Source organism: Squalius cephalus (assembly GCF_949319135.1).
Source record: "Squalius cephalus genome assembly, chromosome: 16".
Classification (NCBI taxonomy): domain Eukaryota; kingdom Metazoa; phylum Chordata; class Actinopteri; order Cypriniformes; family Leuciscidae; genus Squalius; species Squalius cephalus.
The window spans coordinates 21131834-21155765 of record NC_137137.1 but is presented as its reverse complement, the minus strand read 5'-3'; the positions used below and the strand labels follow the sequence as shown (position 1 = coordinate 21155765).

Below are 23932 nucleotides of genomic sequence, written 5' to 3'. Positions count from 1 at the left end.
GACATAAATAGAGAGAGAAGTAGCTCTGGCTACAATGTTCTTCCACAAGATGCATGCAGTTTTGTTTATTAACCGCTAGAGCCCCAAAAGTTACATTTAACAGCAAATCTAAGGAGGAAACTTTTTCATTGAAATACATACATGAACATGCAATAATAATTTGAGCAGTTGCATGTGAAACCCTTTACCTTTTTTGAAAAAAAAAATTGTGTTCTCAGGCATTATGGGATGACATTTAATTTAGTGATATATAATATGCCATACAGTATATGAGTTCATGATTTCAGACCACTGTAATAATATAGGAGGTAAAACGTCCCCGATGATCTCAGTGATCAATAGCTAATAAACATAGGCAGTGTACAGTGTTACCCACACAACAACAAAAAAAGTTAGTACTAATTAGTACCAAATACTATCAGGATAATATACTGTACATTACACTAATATAATGTGATAAACAAAATGAAAATAATAAGAAAATATAAAATATAATAACAAATGGCTGGGTGTACATTTATAGAGTTGGATGGATGGATCTTTGGGAGGAAAATAATGGAAGAACTTTTTAAACTCCATTAAGATGAGATCCATATTTTGACACTAATCGTATGATATCAGAAGGAGATTGTAAAGAGAACGGGAACTCATTAACTGTGACAAGTTCTGCCCTCATATCAACACTTTTAACCCTTGTATGGTGTTCGGGTCTGTAGGATGTTGCTGATGTGGGTGTTGACAGGTTTGCATGGATCGCCTCAGATCATTTGCGTTTGAATAGCACGCTCTCCGTAGGCGTGTTCACATTAGCAGATAATGAGTTGCCATGAGAACGACTGACATCTTTCTCTTTTCATACAGATTACATAAACAGGGAATATTTGTTTTCATTTTGAATTAGGTCATTTAAAAGTAGACACTTAAATGATTATAAAGATATATTGCTCTTGCCTGTGTGACTAGTGTTTGCTGAGTTTTGTTTAAGTTTAGAGACGTGCTCCAGAAAAAAGTTCACAGAGACGGAGAGGCAGAAAGCACACCGTTCATTTTCTTTATTTTACAAAAGCACAATGTTTTGTTTCGATTGTAACTGGACACATAAAAAAGTAGACATTTTACAGTTTATTTTTTCATATTTCTTAAGTCTGTATGGCCATAAATGACGGAGTATTTTTAAGTCTATTTTGCTGCTATGTGAAAAAAATCCAGCAAAGCGCGCCGGCGCGTTTGTCGACCCCAGAGGGTTAAATCATGCATTCCGCTGCGATCCGAATCCACGCCCAGACAGCCAGGGGGGCCTGGCCCATCCCGGTTCGAGGATCGGAGACAGGGCCAGTGGTTCAGCATCGCCTCTCGCGCTCCTCCTCCTCCTACAAGGAGTAGGTCGCAGAGAAGGCGCGACTCAAGGAAGAAGAGGGATCTGATGGAGGTGATCCAGCACAGGCGCTCCCAGCGTCAGTGAAGGATCCCCTTCCTCTAAGGATGAATAATAACCATCCTCTCCTCTCTTCTTCCTTTCCCCCCTATTTTCTTTACCCTAGGCATTTCTTACATCAGGCCAGAGGCCTGGACCGATGATGATATTTTCCTATTAAATGGAATGCTTCTGAAGGTCTGGCGTTGGGCTTGATAGTGAGTGCGCTACGAGCAGCAGGATGATCTTGGTAGGTCTTTATTATAAGGTTGTTTAAGTTTATACCTTGCTTCCCTATTTAGAAATTATTCAGGGGTATGTTTGATAGGTATTAAATTAGGAATTTAGAGCTCTGAAGTTCCCGTTTTTATAGGTAGGCTTGCATACCTTATCATAGGCCTCCTCTTGTGATAGAGTTGTTAGGTTTATGTAGTAGGTGGTGCCAATCTTGGTCACCCAGTGAAATGTACAGGTTGGCTTCATCTCATAGAGGAATCTCTAGTGAGGCCATCGTGCATGTGAGCTTCAAACAGGTTTTGTTCAGCATGATATGTCTTCCTCCCATTTGGGGTTGTATCCTGAGGTCACCGTTTGTTTAAGCTCCAGATAGACCAACCAAGCGTTGACCCTCATCGGGCCACCAGGATAGCCACCTTGTATTTGTATAGCAGGTCTCCTCTCACTTCTGAGAGTTGTTATGAGACTATAGCTTTGAACTTCAGACATAGGATATTCAAGTGCCATCCCCACGAGGGCTGCCTTAATATCTGGCTTAGGCATGTGTACTAGGAGTTGGTTGGAGATGATCTGCTAGAAGCTTTTTCGTCCCGAGCCCCTCAGTATCTGAGCGTAGGCTCTTTAGATTTAGATCATCTACAGCTTATCTCTGTAAGGTCTAGTTTTTTTCCTTCCTAGCCTCCTCTTTATACAAGAGTCGTATAGCCTAGGCCTGCCTCTGTATTAGGCGATTATGCTAGTGGATGTTAAGGGTAGAATAAAAAGCAGCATAGGTAGCAGGCTATTCCTAAGCCTCCCATGCAGATATATTCTGGGCATTGTCAGACATGTCTCTCTCTGGGAAGAGAGAGTTGGAAGCAGTAATGCTGAGGTCTCCATTTTCAGAGGTGTATATTGTAGCTAGAATTTCCCAGCTAGTCTTTAGGTTGGATATCTAGGCCCCTTGAATTGGTTTCAAGTCATAAGGTGAAAATGTTGTTGGCCTCAAAATATGTTGTTGGCCTCAAAATATGTCGTTAGCTGAGGCCTCTATTTCCCTTGGGCTTAGTGGTTTTTTTGGCTACCCACAGCTCTAGTCTATTCACCCTGCACCACTGGGGCTCTTTTTAGTACTCCCTCCCATTGGGACGAGTTTGAGTACACTCCCTTAGAGCCTAAGCATACCATGGGCTGACGCTTTTGACGCCTATAGTATTTATTTACCCTAAGTCTGGTTAGAAGGTTGAAGGACTCTCACCAGACCTCCCTGCTAGATTAGCCCTAGAGCTGGAGGTGCTCCCCTTATCTAGGGTCCCTTTAGAGTGCCCAGCCTCCACAATATTTTAAAGCACTGTGTAGATCCAGGTTTGAGTAGAGTTACTCCCCTCGTTTGCAAGGGTTATAAAGCACTATGCTGAGATCTACTCTCCAGGATGCCTGTCTCTATGTTCCGGTTTCACTATTGGTTTTGTGAGAGACTCTGTTTGGGAAAACAGACAGGTTGTTGGCAAGACTAGGTCAGTAGATTTGATCAGATCAGCCTCCCTGGTGGCATGTGGGTTTGACTTTATGTCCCCCTCAGAAAGTGAATGGACAGGACTCCTTTTCGGACCCCCTGGCCATATTCCCTTAAAGGAACCCCTTCCTTGGAAGCTGTTGGTTCCAAGCCTTTGAGCGGCCTTAGTAGGCCTTCCGTTGTTTGGAGGCCTCTTTGAGGCTTATAGCTTTGGGCAGTGACCGTAGAGAATAGTGTATGTAGGTATGTGACCCAAAGGGGGAGTGTTTTCTTGGCGTTTCAGGTTTAAACAGTCAGTTCTGATGTTTTGTCATGAGCTATAATTGGCATGCACTCCCCTCAGCATGGTGGGATTGTACTTCGTTCCCCAATAGCGTCATTGACGCAGTGCGAGTTCCCTTTCGAAAAGGAACGTCTAGGTTACGACTGTAACCTCTGTTCCCTGAGCACAGAGAACAAGACACTCTGTCGTTAGCCATGCCTCGGGGATGCCTGCTGAACAGTCCCTTCAGACGAAAGTGGATGACATGTTCTCTAGGCGCCCCCTTTATACTTCCGGGTCGCACTAGTAGTGATAGCTTTTCAGACACCGGTTCACGTGGAGGGCGTTGCCCAATAGCGTCATCGACGCAGTGTCTCATTCCCTGTTCTCAGGAAACAGAGGTTACAGTAGTAACCTAGGCTAGACGTTTTCCATTGATATTTCTCTAACCTTTTCTCTTTTGTAATTTCTCTCAGCCATCTCTCTTTCTACAATCTTTCTTTAAATCTACCTCTTTCTCACTCTCTCTCCTCCCCCCTCATGAGTGGACACACTGCACCTTTAAAATACACTTTCCTGTCCCAGCTTAATATAAATAGACAACAATACTGCCCTGCAAAGGCAAAACGCAGTAAACACATCAACCAATGAGGCGGGGCTATCTGTTTGTCTGACCAATGTTGATGAGGGGAGTGTTCAATAAACCTGTTTGAACTGAATACGACAATTGAACACTACAATAATCGTTTTAATCTATTCAGCATATAGGCATGCCTTAAATATCATATAACATACTACATTGTTTATTTACTTTATTGCCTTTTACAAACATAAGCTTTTGACTTATTCTTACACATACACATGACACACTTAAGTGAGTGACCTCCTGATCTCCTCTGTCATCAGTGGTCAGCTCTCTCTCTGCTGTTCTGTGCTTCTGGCACTCTGTGTTGAATTTGAGCATATGGGTCACACTGACAGAACAAATGTACCAGAAGCATCCAGGCATTAGTATTAGATGTTTGTGTAGATTGTCGACAACAAATAATAGCAGCAACAAATCCAGGGAAATGATTTCTTGCAAGGTGACTCACTGCAGAGTGAGCTGCACGGTCTGTGTCTGAAGTGGAAATGTCATTTTACTTTACTAGATACGTTATACGAGTCAATGACATAAGGATGTCTGAGATCATGAAAATGAGAAATGTAGTTTAAAACACATGTGGCATGTTTTTATAAATATAACTTTTGTATTCACTGTAGTTTCATATGTCTGAAAAACATTTGTAGCAGTTTATATACACATGACTTTACTTATTTTATTTATATAGTCTACAAATATCATGAATTTTGAGTTACAAAAATTTATTCAAAAGGTCATTAAAAAAAAAAAAAAAAAACTTACTGACCTTGACAGAGTCATGAGAATCTAAATGGACATTTGAACGTTTTCTGGTCACATGACAACAAAATGGCTCCCTGCATGTTGGTTACGCCACACTGACATTCATTTGGAAGACATACATTTCTCAAATATTAATAATTTTGGATTTTGTTTTTAGATTAATACATGCTTGTTTTACTTTATAATAGTTATATAATATAATTATAAGAATTTTTTTTTTTGAATTATTCTAAATAATATAGGCCTATTACAGTTACCAAACATCACGTCAACATTTATTTTTTCAAGAATTGAAATCTCCAGAGCTACTTTAAGCCCCACAAAAACATCAGAATGACTTTTAATTTAGAAAATGAGAACATGTTTACCATAGAAAAGGTAATTTCTGCATGAATTTTATTTTATGATGTGTGTTCAGGCAACTGGTGCACTTGTGCAATGTTTGCGTCAGTGATTGCAACTACATGATCTACAAATGCAATGCCAATCAAGCAGAGAGAGAGAGAGAGAGAAAGCGCCAAACTCATGCATGTTTTACAGCTGCCTGTGTCAGATGCACTTGTTTATTAAACACTGCTGGACATTTGCACTCACCTTCCTCAACAGTTTGAGCACGTCCGTCGCATCTTCTATCTTCCTCTCCCGGAGGAGCTTCTGAATCTCTCGGACCCAGGCGACTCGTCTGACATACGGGCTGTGGTTGGATCTCCTCAGAACCCCCGGCAGCTTATCCGACCTGAGCATAAGGGATGTAAACAAGAAGTCTCCGCTCCGATCGCTCTCTCCCGTGCTGTCTAGATGCTTCCGTCGCCTCCTTGAAAAAGTATCGTTGTCGAGACTGTTTTGTCGGCTGAGCCTAGAGCCCATGATTTCAGTCACGTTAAAAATCACAATGTTACTCTAAATACGACCTTTTTACCTCTCACGGTGTAACCATGGCAGCCCGGACAATAACGCCCAGCGGTCTCCACATCGGTCCGAACTTGGGTAGAACGTACTCGGTCTGCTTACAGTCAATGTCTCTTTGTGCAGTTCGCCCGTCGACACACGCAGTAGTTTTAGCTGCGGAATTGTCAGTGTTTTGTTCTTTATGCCAGCTCTCACGTCCTTGTATTTGTGTTTGTTGTCAGTTGGACACGTCCGCCTGATGCTCTGGTTGGTATTCAGTGGATGATGGTGATGCTCTCCACAGCACCGCGCGTGGATCATTACTAAGCTCTGCTGTCCTGCCATTGGCTCGCGGTGTTTCGTGTATGTGCACCACATGCCAAGAACGAAAAATATGTGGTGGTGATGAGGGGTTGTTGATCAACATTTTTTCTTTAAATTTATCCAAAAATAAATTAATATTATTGAATTTAGGGCAACACTTCTTTACAACAAGGTATCGTGTGTTAGTTAATGCATTAGCCTAACTAACATGGAACGGTGCACTAAATAGCTATGTTTCGGCTACTTTTTCTAATAGGATAGCTTTTTCGAGAGGGCTTATGATGCTTTTGGGAAACGCACCCCTGATAAGTTGGCTAGTGATGGAAAAACTAAGCTTTTCGGAACTCGAACCATTTTCTTCGCAAAATGATTCACTGTTTGCGATGTACTCGAAACACCAGAGGCTGGTCAAAACGTTGTAACACATTTTGTAGGTCGATTTTTTAATGTTTACTGCTTGTGTGTTAGGCAGGGCTTGGCAAAATAGGTCAATTACAAGTTACAAATACAATTATCCTTATAAATACAAGCTATACATAAGTAGCCTATTACAAATCATTAATGCAAACATTTATTATAAAACCTGAGATCAGTCAAGGGTTGTTTGAGCGTTTACCAGCTCAATGCCATTTAGCGGCGAACCATCCGAATTTTGAAACAATTTGAAACAGTAGAAGTAACGAAGCCTCGTTTGCTGAAATCGCGTGACTTGGCGAGTTTGACAAGATCCGATCCACTGATTGGAAACAAAAGATTGGTAGCCTAAATGTTTCAAAGCTTTGAACAGATTATTGCGAAGAAGAGCAGAATCAAAGCACACTTATTCACAGAGCCCCGGGAGCCTCTCGTTTTACCGCCTGCTGTGCCTCGCATTTTTGCAGTTGAAAAAAAAGCAACTTCGAGCGGAAAAAGTGCCCGACGTCACGCGTTCCCTTTCGAGAGGTCTCTCATATTGCTCGGAAAACTCCTTTTCTCAAGAATATTTAAGCCAAATTTTTAAAACGCAGTGCAGCTGCACAGCAGACACATAGCTGAGCGTCTAGCGCGGTCATTGGCTGTGCTGTGGCAAATGCACGAACCTATGGCGAGGCGGCTCAGGCGCGCGAACCAATCAGGCCGCTTCGCGCCCAGGCGCGTCAGAGCTCACCAGAATGGGCGTGGCTTATAGCTATATAAGCCCCCATTTTTGCCATAGAATCAGATTTGATCTCCTTCAGCAAGTACTACTTCGCTGACCTCCGGATTGAGAAGCTTTCGCCGCCGTCGAAAAGCCTTCAGCGGAACGAGCGACCTGCAAAGCAGTTCTGAGGACGCCGGCTTCCTGTCTTCACTGAATGCCGCCTTCAGCCCGCTGTTCTGCTGTGCCATCCGGCGCACTATATCCTTTTAAAAAACAATAGTGTGTTCGCCGCTGCGACTCACTTTTTTAAAAGAGCTATTTCAGGCGTTCCGCGGGTTCCTTTGGCGGAGACCGTCACTTTCTCTGCACTTCCTGTTTGGGCCGTGACCATGCAGAAGCTGCACTCTCTAAGGGCGGTTGCCCGGAGTGTGATGAGATGGCGCTCTCCACCCTGCGGGCTCAGTGTATGAGCAAGCCCACGCCGGCCTAGGCTATAGTCTGGGACGAAGTTTTAAGCACGCATAGCATTTTGAAAGGGGTTCCCATAGCGTAAGCTACTTACGCAATGCGAGAGACCTCTCGAAAGGGAACGTCTCGATTACTAACGTAACCTCGGTTCCCTGAGAGAAGGGAACGAGTATTGCGTAACCTGCCGTGCTACTGTGCTTAGGTCAGGGGATCGCTTCAGTCAATTTAAACCTGATTCTATAGCAAAAATGGGGGCCTATATAGCTATAAGCCACGCCCATTCTGGCGGGCTCTGATGCACCAGGGCGCGAAGCGGCCTTTTCTCAGGGAACCGAGGTTACGTTAGTAACCGAGACGTTTTCGAACCTGAAAAATGCGTTAGGTGTGATCGGGGCCTTAGCCTACCAAAACAGCAATCCTCCTTATGTAACTGACAGTTTTACTCACCACTAGTAGAGGGGCAAAAGTATGGAAGCTTGTTTTCTCCCCAGAATAAAACGATTTAAAAGATAATTGCGATTTTTTTATTTTTTTATCTCGCAATATTCTGACTTTACAACTCGCAATTCCGAGTTTAAATCACTCAGTTCTGAGAATAAAAGTCAGAATTGCTAGATAAAAAGTCAGATTTGTGAGATAAAAAGTCTAATTACTTTTTAAATTTCTTATTCAGTGAGGGAAACAAGCTTCCATATAAAAGTTAGTGTATGGTGTAAGTAATTTTAGGGGAAACAGCTGAGACGTAGATAGCAATACAATCTATCAATACTTGAATTGATCAAGCTAAGGTATGGCGCTGAAATTCTCTCTAACCTAAATTATAAATGGTAAAGTGTAAAAGGAAAATGCCTAACACCCAGAAGATTCAATCCATATCACAGGCCTTCTGTTGGCATTGAATGTCCATTACATATTTTGTCTCACTGAAAGCCTTATAGCTGATAATGTGGCCTAGACGGTCGCTTAAGCTTTTCTTATTTAGCTGCTGTAAAGCTTTTCATTATCTGTTATCTTATAAGTGACATGGCAGATGGAATAAACCTTAGCAACAGACCTTACTGATGTCCCTGTCTGATTCGCAGACTTGCAGCCTTTTTTAAAAATATGTCTTTTATTTCCAATGTGAAGGCGAGCTATATGGACACACACAAAATGAGTTCCTAGGGGTTGGTTTTATTGCTGGCTGTAGTAGCATGAGTGGAACATGATATGACGACATAATATAATTATTTGGCTCTGCACATTATTGCTTTACAAGCGAGTGTGTCTGTTGTGTCGTTACTCCATGTAAGTACATACAATTAATATATTTTCATATACACACTAATTCATATGTGAAAATAGCTCTGGTATGCTGTGATGTTAGTGAAATTCAGTGATATGATTTCGTATTATGTGTAATCTCAGCAATCCAGTGGCTCATTAATTGTTAATCTCCAAAACATCTGGCTGTCCAAGTCACTGCTCCCCTTAAATAACAAAAACAAGACTGTACATATATCAGAATGAAAGCGAGATTGTAAGAGTTTTTAAAAGGGCGTTATGAGCATGTATCATTTATTAATTCAATTCAGGCAGTACTATGATAAATAAGGGCTGTAATGTAGTAGTTAGAAGTTGTTTTAATTGTTTCAAACTGACTTGAATGATTGTGAGATTGTCAGCATTAATGGGATGAATTAATCAAGTAATGTGTCATGATATGTTTGTCAAACTTATTACCAAATCAATTTTGTGAATTCCTATTTGGCGAGTAGTTTACTTTCTCTCTCTTCCCCTGAAACTGTTGACATAAATACTCTCAGACACGCTCTTTATCTGTTTTCTTAATTATTGAAGTTTCATTGTGTGAAGGGACCGCTGAGCGACAAAGCATATTAATAAATCCTTGTGACACATAATGGGAGGAGCTGAAGACAAACTCTTGACAAATTATACAGTCATGCTGACACATACTTAGTAAATTTAGGACTTTGGGACAAAAGGTCTCTTGAACAGACCTAATGATGCTTCAAGTGTCTTGTCCTACACTGAAAAGTGCTGACCGGCTGTTTTTATGGTGGCATTATTACGCAACTGTGCTTTTTGATGCCATTTACAAGGTCATGGAATTTTCTGTCATTGGTATAAAGTGCCAAAGGCCTGAAATGATCTTTAGCATTCATCAATGGAGCAATTCCTCCTGAATAAAGTTCCTGGAATCTTTACAAGCATAAACATGACATTTTCAAAGTCAACACCAACATGCTGCATCAGAGGTGTTTCTTTGGAATCTTACGTAACAGGAAATGCTGACTCACATGAATAAACTTCAAAAATGATGTCCAAAAGTCTGAGACCACCAGTGAAAATGCTTCTATGCATTCTTTTCTAATTCAATAAGCCATTTTCATTACAAATTATATTATCAGCATAACCAATTAATTTAGTCAACATGTTGAAATACTTGGATGACATCTCATGAATGGCTACATTAAAATACATTTCACAATGTTTTGCTGTAATGAAGCCGGTGCTGAAGGATAACATGGATCATCTGTGACAGCTTCACCGACATTTTTAATTCAAAACCGATGATCCAAGTTATCCGTCATGATTTCAGAATGATCCAAAGAGTGTCTGAAAAAATAACATTTGACCTTTTGTACAGGGGAATTTACATGACAATCCCACACATTTACTGCTGACTCATCAATATTTTGTATTTATTTATTTATTTATTTATTTTTGTAGCTGTGTTTTATAATATTTAATCCTATAGAAATTGTCTGGACATTTTTACCGCTTTAAATTATATTTTTTAATAAAAACCCTTGTTGTTAACCCTTGTTGTTGTTTAAATGTCTAAGATTAAGGGTGGAATGAATGCATTGTCATCACAATCTTGCAGTAGTTTTACCTCTGAAGCTCTTAAGCTTTTAAAAACAGGGTGAGGTTTCATGTGAGTAATAGCCTACCTGTCTTTATACCGTCAGGACTTTTCAAAAATAATCCAGTCTTAGCCAATCCCCTTGTTGTGTAAGTTAGCCAATCCCTAAGTTGATTTATAACCTCTGGAGTTAAATTTGAATTAGCACAGATTATATCTGTCCCCAGTCCCATTCACTCTTGTGTTGATACATCCACTTACACCAGAAAAAGGATTTCGGTTTTATGGATTATTAAGGATTATGGTTCACCAGACATAATCATCTGAGGTATGTCTATCTATCTATCTATCTATCTATCTATCTATCTATCTATCTATCTATCTATCTATCTATCTATCTATCTATCTATCTATCTATCATATCTCTGTCTGTCTGTCTATCTCTCTATGTCTCTCTCTGTATTCTCAGTCTCTATTTTTCATCTTTTTGTCGGTCTCTATCAATCTATCTCTGTCTATCTTTCATCTATCTGTCTGTCTGTCTCTATCATCTGTCTGTCTATCTTTCATCTTTCTGCCTGTCTATCTGTCTCTATCTATCATCTTTCTGTCTGTCGGTCTGTCTCTGGCTATATCTTTCATCTTTTTGTTTGTCTGTCTCTCAATCTGCCCGTTTCTCAATTTGCCCATTTCTCTGTCTGTCTATCAATCTGTATCATTCTATCATCTTTCTGTCTGTGTATCTAATTCTGTCTGCCTTTCTATCTGTCATCTATCTGTCTGTCTCTACCTCTGTCTATCGATCTGTCTCGGTCTAGCGTCTGTCTGTCTATCGGTATGTCTCTGTTTATCTATATCTTTCATCTTTTTGTCTGTCTGTCTCTCATCACTCTGTCTTTCATCTTTATGTCTGTCTGTCTATCTCTTTGTCTATCGATTTGTCTCTGTCTATCTATCTATCATCAATCTCATTGAACTGTGAATGGTTTATCAGATGTTGTTGACTGCCTTCAATTACTTCCACAATATCTGATTTGACTGTCTCGAAAGGCATATGGTCTACTATCTGAAAAATAAAACTCAGAGATTGTATCTTATGTGACTGTTGTACAAGGCTTGGATTTACACAAGGATGGACTTACAGGGTTGATACAGAGCACAATTTATAAAGTGCCATGACATTGTAGAATGAATGCTGAGCCGTATTATTATTAAACTTACAGAACAGCTGTAAACAGTGATGACGATAGTGATGTGTTACTATTCAACAGGTCCTTTGAGCTGGGTGACATTTCATTGTTATCCATTTCTCCTAAAAATTACCTGAGGTTTACACCCGTGCTTCTATTCATGAACAGCACATGTTGAAAAGGTGATGTAACTTGTATGCTTATTTTGGGGGGGAGAAATGTTCTCTATGATCACACAAATTTGCATGCCCATATACTGCTGCATATATTTTGAAACTCATTGTTTCTGTAAATACAGTTCACTGATCAACTGAGAATGATGAAGTAAATTACATTGAAGTGGTGGTGATAAGCACATGTCAGTGTACAAAATAAATAAAGATATTTGTATTGTGTGATAATCTCATAGATTTCATCAAGCATACATCAATTACACAAATATGATTAACTCAGATGTATTCACATTCTGTATCCATTCAGGAAAATGGTCAAGAAGTCTCTTGTTGCTGGGCTGGTGGTCTTGCTTGTGGCTGCAGTTGGTTTTTTCATGGGTGTGTATTTGGGGATCGGAAACAGGACACTCGCTGTATCCTCGGGCCATTTCTACTCGAAAGCAGCGGTGGCAGCAGATGCAGGGAAGTGCTCAGAGGTTGGGAGGTAAGAGTCCAAAGATCCAGAGTTTCCTTGCATGCCATTGAACGTCACTTACACACCCAGCTTTCTTTATGTTTGCAGGGACATCTTAAAGCGCAATGGTTCAGCAGTTGATGCTTCTATTGCTGCTCTGTTGTGTGTCGGGCTGTTTAACGCACACAGCATGGGCATTGGAGGGGGGCTGTTCTTCACCATATACAATGCAGCAACAGGTAAAACACTGACATGTATGCATTCAGCTGATGCTTTCCTGGGGATCGAATCCATGACATTTGCGTTGCCTTCATTGAACACGTTGAATTAAATGTAAAAGATACTCCAATAATCTTCGAAAAATCATTTAAACTGCAGGGCTCCACAAAATGTACATCCCTTTCTAGTAAGCCTGACACTGAAGAACATGCTTTAGGAATTTAATATGACGCAGAGGTTATTTGCCATTCAGCAGATACTTGTCATGCAAAGTGACTTACAGTACATTAATTGATTTGACATGCCCAAGAGCAACCTGGGGTCAAGTGCCTAGAAAAAGGGCACATGGTTTGACTCAGCATCAGAGTGACCACAAATCTTGCGTCACTCTTAGTAAATGTCAGCAAATGACGTGAACAACCACTGCCTCATTAGGTGAAGCTAACAAGATTAAACAACACTTGATGGTGACTCACAAGCCTTAATGTTTTAGTAATTTAGTCTTCATAAACAACACTTAAAATGACACAGTCTTGACAATGAAAGAAATAAATTCCATGTTTTTGTCCACAGGAAAGGTGGAGACAATTGATGCCAGAGAAACTGCTCCAATGAACGCTTCAGAGGACATGTTTGGCAATGACACCCAGCTGTCACGAAAAGGTATCTTTACCATTAACATTACCATAACGTTTTTTTAAGACATAGGCTTAAAGGGATAGTTCACCCAAAAATGAAAATGCTGTCCTCATTACTCACCCTCATGTTGTTCCAAACCTGTATGACTTTCTTTCTTCTGCTGAACACATAAGAAGATATTTTGAAGAAAGTCGGTAACCAAACGACTGATGGACCCCATTGACTTCCATAGTAGGAAAAAAAAATACTATGGAAGTCAATGGGGACCAGCAACTGTTTAATTACCAACCTTCTTTAAAATATCTTCTTTTGTGTTCAGCAGAAGAAAGGAAATCATACAGGTTTGGAACAACATGAGGGTGAGTAAATGATGACAGCATTTTCATTTTTGGGTGAACTATCCCTTTAATAATACAAATTTATGCCAAACTACACTACGGATAAAAGGTTTGGGGTTGGTAAGATTTTTTAATGTTTTTGAAAGAAGCCTCGTATACTCATCAAGGCTGCATTTATTTAATCAAAAATACAGTAAAAACAGTAACACTGTGAAATATGATTACAATTTTAAATCATTCTAATATTCTGATTTGGTGTTCAAGAAACATTTCTTGTCATTATCAATGTTGAAAACAGTCGTGCTATAATACAAAATCTGACAAAAAATTCATCAGAAACTGTAATAGGATTCTTTGATGAATATAAGTACAAAAGAACAGCAGTTATTTGAAATATAAATCTTTTTAAACAAATGTATTTACTGTCAATTTTGATCAATTTATTGAATCCTTTCTGAATAAAAGTATTAATTTCTCTCAGAATTGTTACAAGAATTTTCTTCTTTTAAATAGTCTATTTTTGAATAAATTAACAGATAGGACAGAAAATGAGCGTCGTGTCATTGACCTTATTGCAGTTCTGGCCCTTGAATGATGAAAACACTGTACTGTGTCTTGTCTGAATGGCAGGAGGGTTGTCCATCGCCATACCAGGAGAAATCCGTGGTTACGAGATGGCGCACACAAGGCATGGGAGACTTCCATGGAGGGAACTGTTTCAGCCCAGTATAGAATTGGCACGCAATGGTTTTCCAGTTGGCAAGTCCTTGGCCAATGCCATTGCAAAAAACAAAGAATCAATTCTGAGTGACGTGATGTTGTGGTAAGGATTTATCTTTTGGATGCTATACAGAAACAGGGCAATCTGTGAGAAAAATCTACTTATCATGGCAGTTTCTCAGTGTCAAGTTATAAGTGTAGCAAGGTTTACGGTTGTGTACTGTTCATGCTGCATCATACATTATTAATTCTACTGATATTAAACACATAACTAATCTAACTCGCCACACTCTATAAACACTGCCTCTACTAGTAGTTTTAATGAAATCCTATTGATCTTGTCCTCTCTCTGTGTTCCAGTGAAGTGTTTTGTGACTCAAACAGAAACCTCCTGAAGGAAAATGATATCATTCGATATCTCAAACTTGCTGACACCTATGAGAGGATAGCGGAAGAAGGGCCGGATGTTTTTTACAACGGATCTATGGCCCAGAATATAGTGGATGATATCCAAGCTGCAGGTCACTTCATACTTTCTTTGTTTAACCCATTTATCATGTCTTAAAGGTAATCTGACCTCATTTTAATAATATATGCAAATCAATCTGTCACTACAGGAGGGATTATAACACTTGAGGACCTAATGGAATATAAGCCAGTGTTAAATGAGACCCCGTTGAAGTTAACTGTGGGGGAGTACACCATTAATATTCCTGATGCTCCATCCAGTGGACCTGTACTCGCTCTGATTCTTAACATAGTGGATGGTGAGTCTTTGTACATGCTTGCATCAATGAGATGGATGGATTGTTCTTTACAACATATTTAAGCGTTTAGAGATTATGTTCAAACATTTGATAGTAATGGATAACTATGAGAGAACATGTTGTTCTTTGAGCAGGACTTGAGTACCTGATTATGTAATAATCCTTCATCACCCCAGACATATATTAACTCACTCAGAGACGCTATGTCAGAGTGCAGTCTTCATTGAGTAATTCAGGATTACACAAAAGAGCTTCATTCATGAGGGCGAGCAGCATCATGTTATGCATTACGAAAGACCGTACTGTACATTTAGCTGATCATTATTACAAAATAAACGTCAACAATGCGAGCAGGATAAGATCTTGCATCACCCTGTAGGGGTTTTTACATTTAAAGACCCAGGGCCAGATATGATGAATGAAGACCAGAAGTCAAGAGATGCAATAAATGAAAGAAAATTTGGTAACACTTTATTTCGATAGTCCACTTTAGACATTCCACTAACTAAAAGTAACTTTGCAACTACATGTCAACTAACTGCCATTAGAGTATTAGTAGACTGTCTGCTTAATATCTGCTAACACTTTATTTTGTTTGTCCCCTAACAGCCATTCTACTGACTAACTTGGCAACTACAAGTCAACTTATTCTTCTAACCCAAACCCTAACACCTAACCCTAACCTTACAGTCTACTGACAGACTACTACAGCCTACTAATACTCTAATGAGAGTTAGTTGACATAGTTGAAAAGTTACTTATAGTTAAAGGAGAACTCCGGTCAATTTTAACATTGAGCTCATTTTTTTGTACATTTGGAGTGCTGTCAATACAGAGAACAACGACAAAAATCGGTGTTGCCTACACCGAGTTATTCTATTTTTAAAATTTGCACCCTGTTGACTTCAATGGGGCAAGTACTAAACCTGCTTTTAGCCTCTTAACATCCTTGATGTGTCATTACAAGTGCACAGAAAATGTGAGTGATTCCTTCAGAGTGAACACGAGTGAGTCTGACTGCAGTAGATGTGAAAGAAATGTATAAAAATGATGTTATTTAAGCCAGCGCAAATACCTTTGTTTACATCCTGTTTTTCGGTTGAAGTCCAAAGTAGTCGATTGCAGAGTTCACACGCATAGGTTTAATACCTATGATCACGCGCGTGAACTCGGCAATCGACTACTTTGGACTTCAACCGAAAAACAGGATGTAAACAAAGGTATTTGCGCTGGCTTAAATAACATCATTTTTATACATTTCTTTCACATCTACTGCAGTCAGACTCACTCGTGTTCACTCAGAAGGAATCACTCACATTTTCTGTGCACTTGTAATGACACATCAAGGATGTTAAGAGGCTAAAAGCAGGTTTAGTACTTGCCCCATTGAAGTCAACAGGGTGCAAATTTTAAAAATAGAATAACTCGGTGTAGGCAACACCGATTTTTGTCGTTGTTCTCTGTATTGACAGCACTCCAAATGTACAAAAAAATGAGCTCAATGTTAAAATTGACCGGAGTTCTCCTTTAATAGAATGTCTAAAGTGGACCATCGAAATAAAGTGTAACCCAATGTAGCAGTTGCTTTGGATAAAAGTGTTTGCCAAATTTATAAATGTAAATTAAATCTTTATTTAGAGTTTAAATTATTTTGTAATCAGACTTGCATATTATCTTTTTTTTAAAAGTCCATCATGATATACAAGACAGGCGTCCAATTCAATAATGTTTCAAAAATATGAAACTGCATTTTCACTGCAATCTATGAAAGATATTCCAGATGCCAGTGCCAGTTTTGTTTACATGAAACAAGAGAAACGAATGGATTGATACACAGCATTGCCACTGACGATGGAGAATATTAGAAAATATCTTACTGCAGAATTCCATATTCCAGAGAGTATTCCAGAGAGCCGTGTAACTATAATCCAGGATGTTTCTGCATTCCACTGTGCTGCTTTTCCATAGTTTATCTATGTAAATATATATTTTGACTTTTTTTACTTTTAACTTAAACGCTACATATTTAAAACTCCGTGTTATACACAAATGCAATGGTCAAACACGTCCATTTAGTGTATGTTTACATAGAACAGTGAGAATCACAGTGGAATTGTCCCTAAGACTTACTGAATTGTGTAAGCAAAGTAAATGTTTGCGTTTTGATCTTATGGAAATGTATTACAGTAATTATTCACATCAAGCATTCAACTCTCATTTTCTAGGTTACAACTTCTCAAACAGCAGTGTGTCCACAGCAGAGATGAAGACTTTGACATATCACCGCATCGTAGAGGCATTTCGTTTTGCTTATGCCAAGAGGAGTAAACTGGGAGACCCGCGTTACCTCAACATTACTGACGTGAGTGCAACTATTTTGTAAATATTTCGATTTTTTTTTTTTTTTTTTTTTGAGCCTTACACAAGGAGTTATGGGAATTAAAGCAACCCGATCTCATCCAATTTTACTCAAGATCTGTGAAGTGGTTTAAAGAGTCTTTTTATTGTCTGACTATATTTTCCCAAGGCCTCTAACTGTTCCGATTTCATGCACCTACGAGTTCAATGGCCTCTTGTAAATCTCTTTTCAATTATCTCCTTTCCCAGCTCATCCACAACATGACTTCAGACTACTTTGCAGACAACATTAGGAGTAAAATCACCGATGACACCACTCACCCAGACACCTACTACGACCCTGAGTACTTTGTACCCGATGACCACGGCACGGCTCACCTGTCAGTCATCGCAGAGGATGGGAGCGCGGTGGCGGCCACCAGCACCATCAACCTTTAGTAAGAGGAAAAAAGGGCACTAGACCTATGTTTCTCACTTTATTTATTTTTAAAAACACTGTTCCTCTAACAATATTTGTATAGTCTGCTCTCAAAAAATCATTTTAAGTGGACCTCAGGGGGAAATGCTATATTTGTGTTCTCTTCATTTTGATCTGATCATCTTGATCTTTCTTCTTTTCTCACAGTTTTGGCTCTAAGGTGATGTCACGCTCAACTGGGATTATCTTTAATGATGAGATGGATGATTTCAGCTCCCCTTACATTACCAATGGCTTTGGGGTTCCCCCTTCACCCAACAACTTCATTCAGCCAGGTGTCTTGGGTTTTACAGCCTAAAATAAATGAAAAAAATGATACCCCTTTTTATTTCTATAGACACACTGGTAAAATTCTAGTGAAAACATGTATTAACATACTACTTTTGTCTTTTGACAAGGTAAAAGACCACTCTCATCGATGTGCCCCACGATAATATTTGACAAACACAACAGAGTCAAAATGGTGGTTGGAGCCTCTGGTGGGACGAAAATCACCACAGCAACTGCTCTGGTAACCACAAACATCAAAATGTTTAAAATCTGTATATCCAATATATATATATGAGCAATATCACACGAGTAGCAGTGAGATATGGCTGTATATCAGCACGGCTGTGATGAAGGAACAAAACTGATTTTTTTGTATATACTATTATGGACATCGACCTGAAGAATGAATGCTATATCAGATGCAGGTAATACACTCATTTAGCCGATCTCTCTCTCATAATACCATAATACTGTACTCTACATAATACAACAAGCTTCAATGAAACAACTCAATGTTCCTTCATTACTAGTTCTAAAGTAACGTTTTAGAATTAGTAACAAAGGCTTGGGCTCAACTGTTAAAGTGGTGGTTGATTATGATTTCACTTTTCTAACTTTAGTTAGTGTGTCTAATGTTGCTGTTTGAGCATAAACAACATCTGCAAAGTTACAATGCTCAAAGTTCAAAGCAAAGGAAGATATTTGCTTTTAAAGAAATCGTTTTTTAAGGACTACAAAAAACAGCTGGTAGAGACTACAAGACATTCTTCCCAGGTTAGTGACATCCTAACCCTAAAATGTACATAAACCCCACCCCCAGGAACACGTCCATGTTGAGAAGAGGAAGTTGTAGTAGTGCACATTTGTGAGCCTGCTCAAGCTGTCGCATCCGTCTTTTCACATGCAATACAGTACGTAACACAAATGCAATAGCTTGTCACTCTGTAGGAATCTTACAACAGTTTCCACACATAGATTATCATGACAGAATATGCTAATCAATGACTTTAAGATTTTTAACTCCACATCAGCAACATAAATTCATCGACTAACCATTCAGAAACGTCCTGTTGCATCATGCATGTTGTCACTTCTTCTTGAGTCTCTCCATCATTGTCCGACTCCAGTTTAAACATAAAAGGCAGAACAGTTTCTGACATTTTAGTGCTTGTCTGCGTGAGGTAATCGGAGCTGCTCATTTGCATTTAAAGGGACACACACGAAATTACGCGTTTTTACTGAACCTCAAAAAGTGACAATTTTAACATGCTGTAAAAATGATCTGTGGGGTATTTTGAGCTAAAACTTCACATACACACTCTGGGGACAACAGACACTTATTTTACATCTTGTAAAAAGGGGGCATTATACCACTCTTTTAAACTATCAACTTGAGATTTGAATCCATGGCGTAAGGAAGTAGTTCGGGATTTTAAAATCAGAACGTAATAACTTTGATGTGTTGGGGACGGAGCTGGCCGACCGACCAATAACATAAGTAAGGTGTGAAACCTGTATTAAAACAGTCCATGTTTTTTACTCATGTCACGTGTGCCGTCAAACTGTTGTATTCGCAATATCACACTCGTAAAGCTGTGCGAAATGTCTGTATATCAGCACGCTGTGATTCAGCCTTAGGCTCGAAAAGTATATATCAAAAGTATATCACATAAGTGCTGATATACAGCCATATCGCACTGCTACTCGTGTGAGATATATATACAGTATGTATATGGATGCAAGTGCAAAAATGCAGCAGTGTTTCCCAGCCATGGCTTTGAATGTCTCCCTTTACTTTCTCCTTTATAACACTTATTTCACTTCTCCCAGGTGATCCTGAACTCACTGTTCTTTCACTACGATCTGAAGAAATCAGTTACAGAGCCCAGAGTCCACAACCAACTTAACCCCAACATGACAGTTGTGGAACAGGACTTTGAGCAGGTGGGTTTCAGCACTTGACCACTGAACTTTCTTAATTTAAGTCATGATAAAACCGTTCATTAACTGTGTGACATGATTCTGCAGAGTGTTCTTGATGGCTTGGCTCAGAAGAATCATGTAACAGAGCTGCTGAGGACACCAGGAGCAGTAGTGCAGGCCGTTGTGCGACAAGGGGACAAACTCTTCGCTGAATCTGATCCCAGGAAAGGCGGCTATCCTGCGGGATACTGAACACCACTCTCTCTCGCCCTTCTCACATTTTGTGGACCTTCGGTCATTGGTGACTCAATCAAGAACCAGGAAAACAAATATACACATTCAAAAGCAATACACCTCTCAGTCCAACAATCAACATGGACCACAATGCACAAGGTTGCACAAAGACCCCCTGTATTTATTAACTTTTCTTTTTGATGGGAAAATGTTTCATCGGTATCAATAGTGCCTAACCTTCATATTGAACGGTCTATGGTTTAACCAAGCTTATTTATTCCTTTTGTGTGTAGAAAAGAGTATTGATTATCAGTATGTGGGGGTCCTTAGGTACCTGATTCCATTGTACAGGTTCTTTGTTGTGTAATGGAGTTTTTTTGGTTAATGGACATGGGGTCAGTGTTGAGAGTGCTCCAAAATGAGGATGTGCGACTCTTGTTCAAGTCAGGGAAATAAGTATGAAATTAAAATATTACAGGTGTTTATTGAACATCATGCTGACTGCCTGGGACTGAGTTTCTTCCCAGCTAACAGAGAATCTTCTTAGAACTTTGGCTTACGTTCTGGCAAGGTTCTCCAGTAACGTTAATAGAATGTTTGTTCAAAGTTATCTGGTCTTTAATAATGTTCTCAAAACGTTAGATCAAAACACTATTAATACATTGATCATGGAACTTTGTTTTCTGAAACGTTCTAGTTGGACATTTTTAAATGTTACTACTAGAAAACATTAAAAAAGTAATGTTCCTGTAATGTTTGCAAAATGGAAAGTTTCCTTAAAGTTCATAACCCCCCCCCCCAAAAAAAAAAAACACACTTTTAAAACATTTAAGAACTGGACAGTTTGAACGTTCAGAGAACATTCAGAAATAAAGTAAATGTTTTTTTGTGTTAGCTAATTTTTAAAGGTATAGTTCCCCCCAAAATGAATATTCATGATGACTAGAGATTTCAAGCTTCAAAAATGGTGGACAGTATGACTTGTATTTGTTGAATACAACTTGTATAAGTTGGAAAACCTTTTTTTTTTTTTTGGGTGAACTACCTCTTTAAGCTTTTATTTTTCATGGTAGACACACACTTACTATCTATAAGCTGAATGTTCGATTAAAGCAGCAACCAACATATTCATTTTTAAATAGTGAACTGGAATGATATTGTTCTTATGGTGAAGAGAAGCTGTTATTGATATAGCCATTCATAAGTAAAATCCTGGGAGAATAGCATGCAAGGCATCAGATTACCTCATTGGACATGTTACTCCGTATACAGCCATTCTCTCCCGAGATGACTTTTGTAATGTGAAAAGTGAACGACAATAACAACTGTTTTTCTGTTATGAATAAATGACTTGTGTAAATGAAACAGACCTGAAAACATTATTTTCACTTCAGGTCTAAATGTTACATTAGAAGCCTGCAAGGCAATATAAAATGTAACATTGTGTAACTAACTTAAAAACATTTAAATCAGGCCATGAAAAAGGTTATTAAGAGATACCCAGGTCCATCATAACAACATCTAATATTAAACGTGTGTAGAGATATTCATCAGAAGTCCCTGTTATTATCTAATGTTAGTCTGATTTTATGTTGAATTACATTATGAGCTATCACTAGACTGTTGAACGTTGTATTTTTTTGTCACCAAATCATAAAACTGCAATATCATGCTGTATAATGTATATCACATTCAAGCTATTTCATGAAGCTAGATGTTAATGTATATCATGAAATGACACTGTGGTGGAAATGTAAAGTGCATTCTGACAAATAAAATACATTTGTGTATATATTTTTTAAACATCCACTGTCCTCTGGCTGTTGCTATGCTGTTAATTAAACTGTTTTGGACCGATAGATGTTTGCCGTCGCATTCATAAGTGTTCGTATAAATTTGAAGAGCTAATTACTAAATAATGCAAGCTGTATTTTATGAAACAGTGCCATTTGAACCAGCTCTGAGGCAAAAACATGTTTTGAAAATTGAAAGGCATGATAGCCTTTAATTATCACATGCCCGGTCAGCAGCAACACACAGGAATACATACATATTTCTAAAGGTAGAAGAGCAAACTTCTTTGAAAGAATGATAAAAATCAAGTAAACAAGATTTAACCTATGAACTAAAGAAAATCTGGTTTTAAAGTGTTAGGGGTTAACAGTTTAGGACCCAAGGACCAGATGTTTGAAAGAAGACCCGGAGTCAGAATTATAATAAATTGAAGAAAAGTTTTACTGAAGATGGGTTGCAGTTTCATCAGCAGAAGTCAGCTTCAAGACTCACACAGGAGTTCGTAGGCCGCCCCCCTTACAGTTACAAAGATCACAGCAGTTATACCATTTCCAAGGTCTAAGCTACATCCTTGCTTCAGGTTGAATGATTCTCATTGGCTAAGAAAAAGATAAACTTAGTTATTTTCCACACATATACAGATAGACCGAAGCATATCTCCATAGATTATGTAGCTGGCACTCAGACCCTGAAGTTAGGCACGTCGTGACCTTCCAGGTCACAGATTTGGGTTGCTTGGTGCCAGCATGTCCCGAACAACAACTCAGTCAATCTCCAATAATGCCAGTGGTTCCTTAACCTGTAACCAAGAAGACTAACACACACACACCGACACACAGCTTTTCCAAGGTTGGATTTGGCCAGGCTCTAACTATAAACAGGAGTCTCGTCTCAAAACATCAAGATACCAAGTTCTTTCTCTCAAGGATAGGAAACTTTAGTCTAAATGGAAAATATAGGCTTTAACTGAGAAATGGTCCTTTAAACTATAGACTTCAATGACCCCTATGTGTTTTAACACGTTGAAGATCTTTCTCAAACACAAAACAAGTCCCTATTTCATAGCCGGGCTAAATAAGCAAGCACTGTTACTGCATTCAGATATCATATACTGACATTAAAGAATACATGAAAAGAACATTTCAGTGATCACACTGTAACTTCTATAACAAAGTAAAATCTCCAGAGAAGTCATTCAACTCATTTGATATTTAGAAGGAAAAATATTGATTAATACCTTGATTATAGTCACTCATTACACATACATTGAAGCAGCAGTGGATTCCAATCCACCCCCTTGAAAAGGCCTTTAATAGCGGTGTAGTATAATTTCTGCATCACTAAACAGAATTGCAATTTACCTCATCCAGAATCAGGTATTAGTCTACTTTCAAAGTCTGCCTTTTGCATAGTAGTAGGGAAGTGCCCTATACATATTTGGACATGTACTGTTTTAATACAGGTTTCACACCTTATGTTATTGGTCGGTCGGCCAGCTCCGTCCCCAACACATCAAAGTTATTACGTTCTGATTTGTAAACGATCAAGGTTTGTCATGGCTCCATTAGCCCCTGCTGGTAAGATGCCTTAATTACACACATCTTTATATTCTTTGACATTTATTCAAATGTAATATCTATACGCTGCGTCAGAAAAAAAAAAAAAACTTGTTGCCATGCTGCCTTATCAGGCGTTTGTGCACGAAGGTACCTCACGAAACTGACGTCGGGCAGACTTCTGAGGCAACAATGTAATGTAGAGCGAGCTTTGGTGGTAACTTCGAAAATATTTAACAACTTAAATAGTAATATCTCTCTAGAAATGACATCAGAAGTGGAAAAACGTTGGTCAAGCATGACAATTACACGCAAACCGACGACCAACTACAACTTT

General features: G+C 39.0%; 2 protein-coding genes across 6 annotated transcripts in view; one reads left to right on the top strand and one right to left on the bottom strand.

Moving 5' to 3' along the window:
* The window catches only part of lrrc75ba (leucine rich repeat containing 75Ba), a 46978-nt gene extending 40880 nt beyond the window's left edge, over positions 1–6098 (bottom strand). For 2 of the 3 annotated variants that reach the window (XM_079897795.1, XM_079897794.1), the window contains exons 1-2: positions 5733–6098; positions 5408–5627 (exon numbers count right to left, since the gene is read on the bottom strand). In XM_079897795.1, coding sequence (XP_079753921.1) covers positions 5408–5627; positions 5733–6079 — 567 coding nt within the window. In that variant the 5' untranslated portion in view covers positions 6080–6098. The remainder of the gene's footprint in view (positions 1–5407; positions 5628–5732) is intronic. The other variant, XM_079897796.1, reaches the window with a different exon arrangement.
* ggt1a (gamma-glutamyltransferase 1a) overlaps positions 1–20739 on the top strand; it is a 28247-nt gene extending 7508 nt beyond the window's left edge. The window contains exons 1-14 of one of the 3 annotated variants that reach the window (XM_079897791.1): positions 10660–10810; positions 11754–11854; positions 12153–12329; positions 12408–12538; positions 13092–13181; positions 14126–14318; positions 14576–14736; positions 14833–14982; positions 17208–17344; positions 17590–17777; positions 17966–18093; positions 18217–18329; positions 19919–20032; positions 20117–20739. In XM_079897791.1, coding sequence (XP_079753917.1) covers positions 11844–11854; positions 12153–12329; positions 12408–12538; positions 13092–13181; positions 14126–14318; positions 14576–14736; positions 14833–14982; positions 17208–17344; positions 17590–17777; positions 17966–18093; positions 18217–18329; positions 19919–20032; positions 20117–20263 — 1740 coding nt within the window. In that variant the 5' untranslated portion in view covers positions 10660–10810; positions 11754–11843 and the 3' untranslated portion in view covers positions 20264–20739. Of the gene's footprint in view, positions 1–10659; positions 10811–11753; positions 11855–12152; positions 12330–12407; positions 12539–13091; positions 13182–14125; positions 14319–14575; positions 14737–14832; positions 14983–17207; positions 17345–17589; positions 17778–17965; positions 18094–18216; positions 18330–19918; positions 20033–20116 lie in introns of those variants that run through there. The other 2 variants (XM_079897793.1, XM_079897792.1) reach the window with 2 other exon arrangements.
* Positions 20740–23932: the final 3193 nt, after the last annotated feature.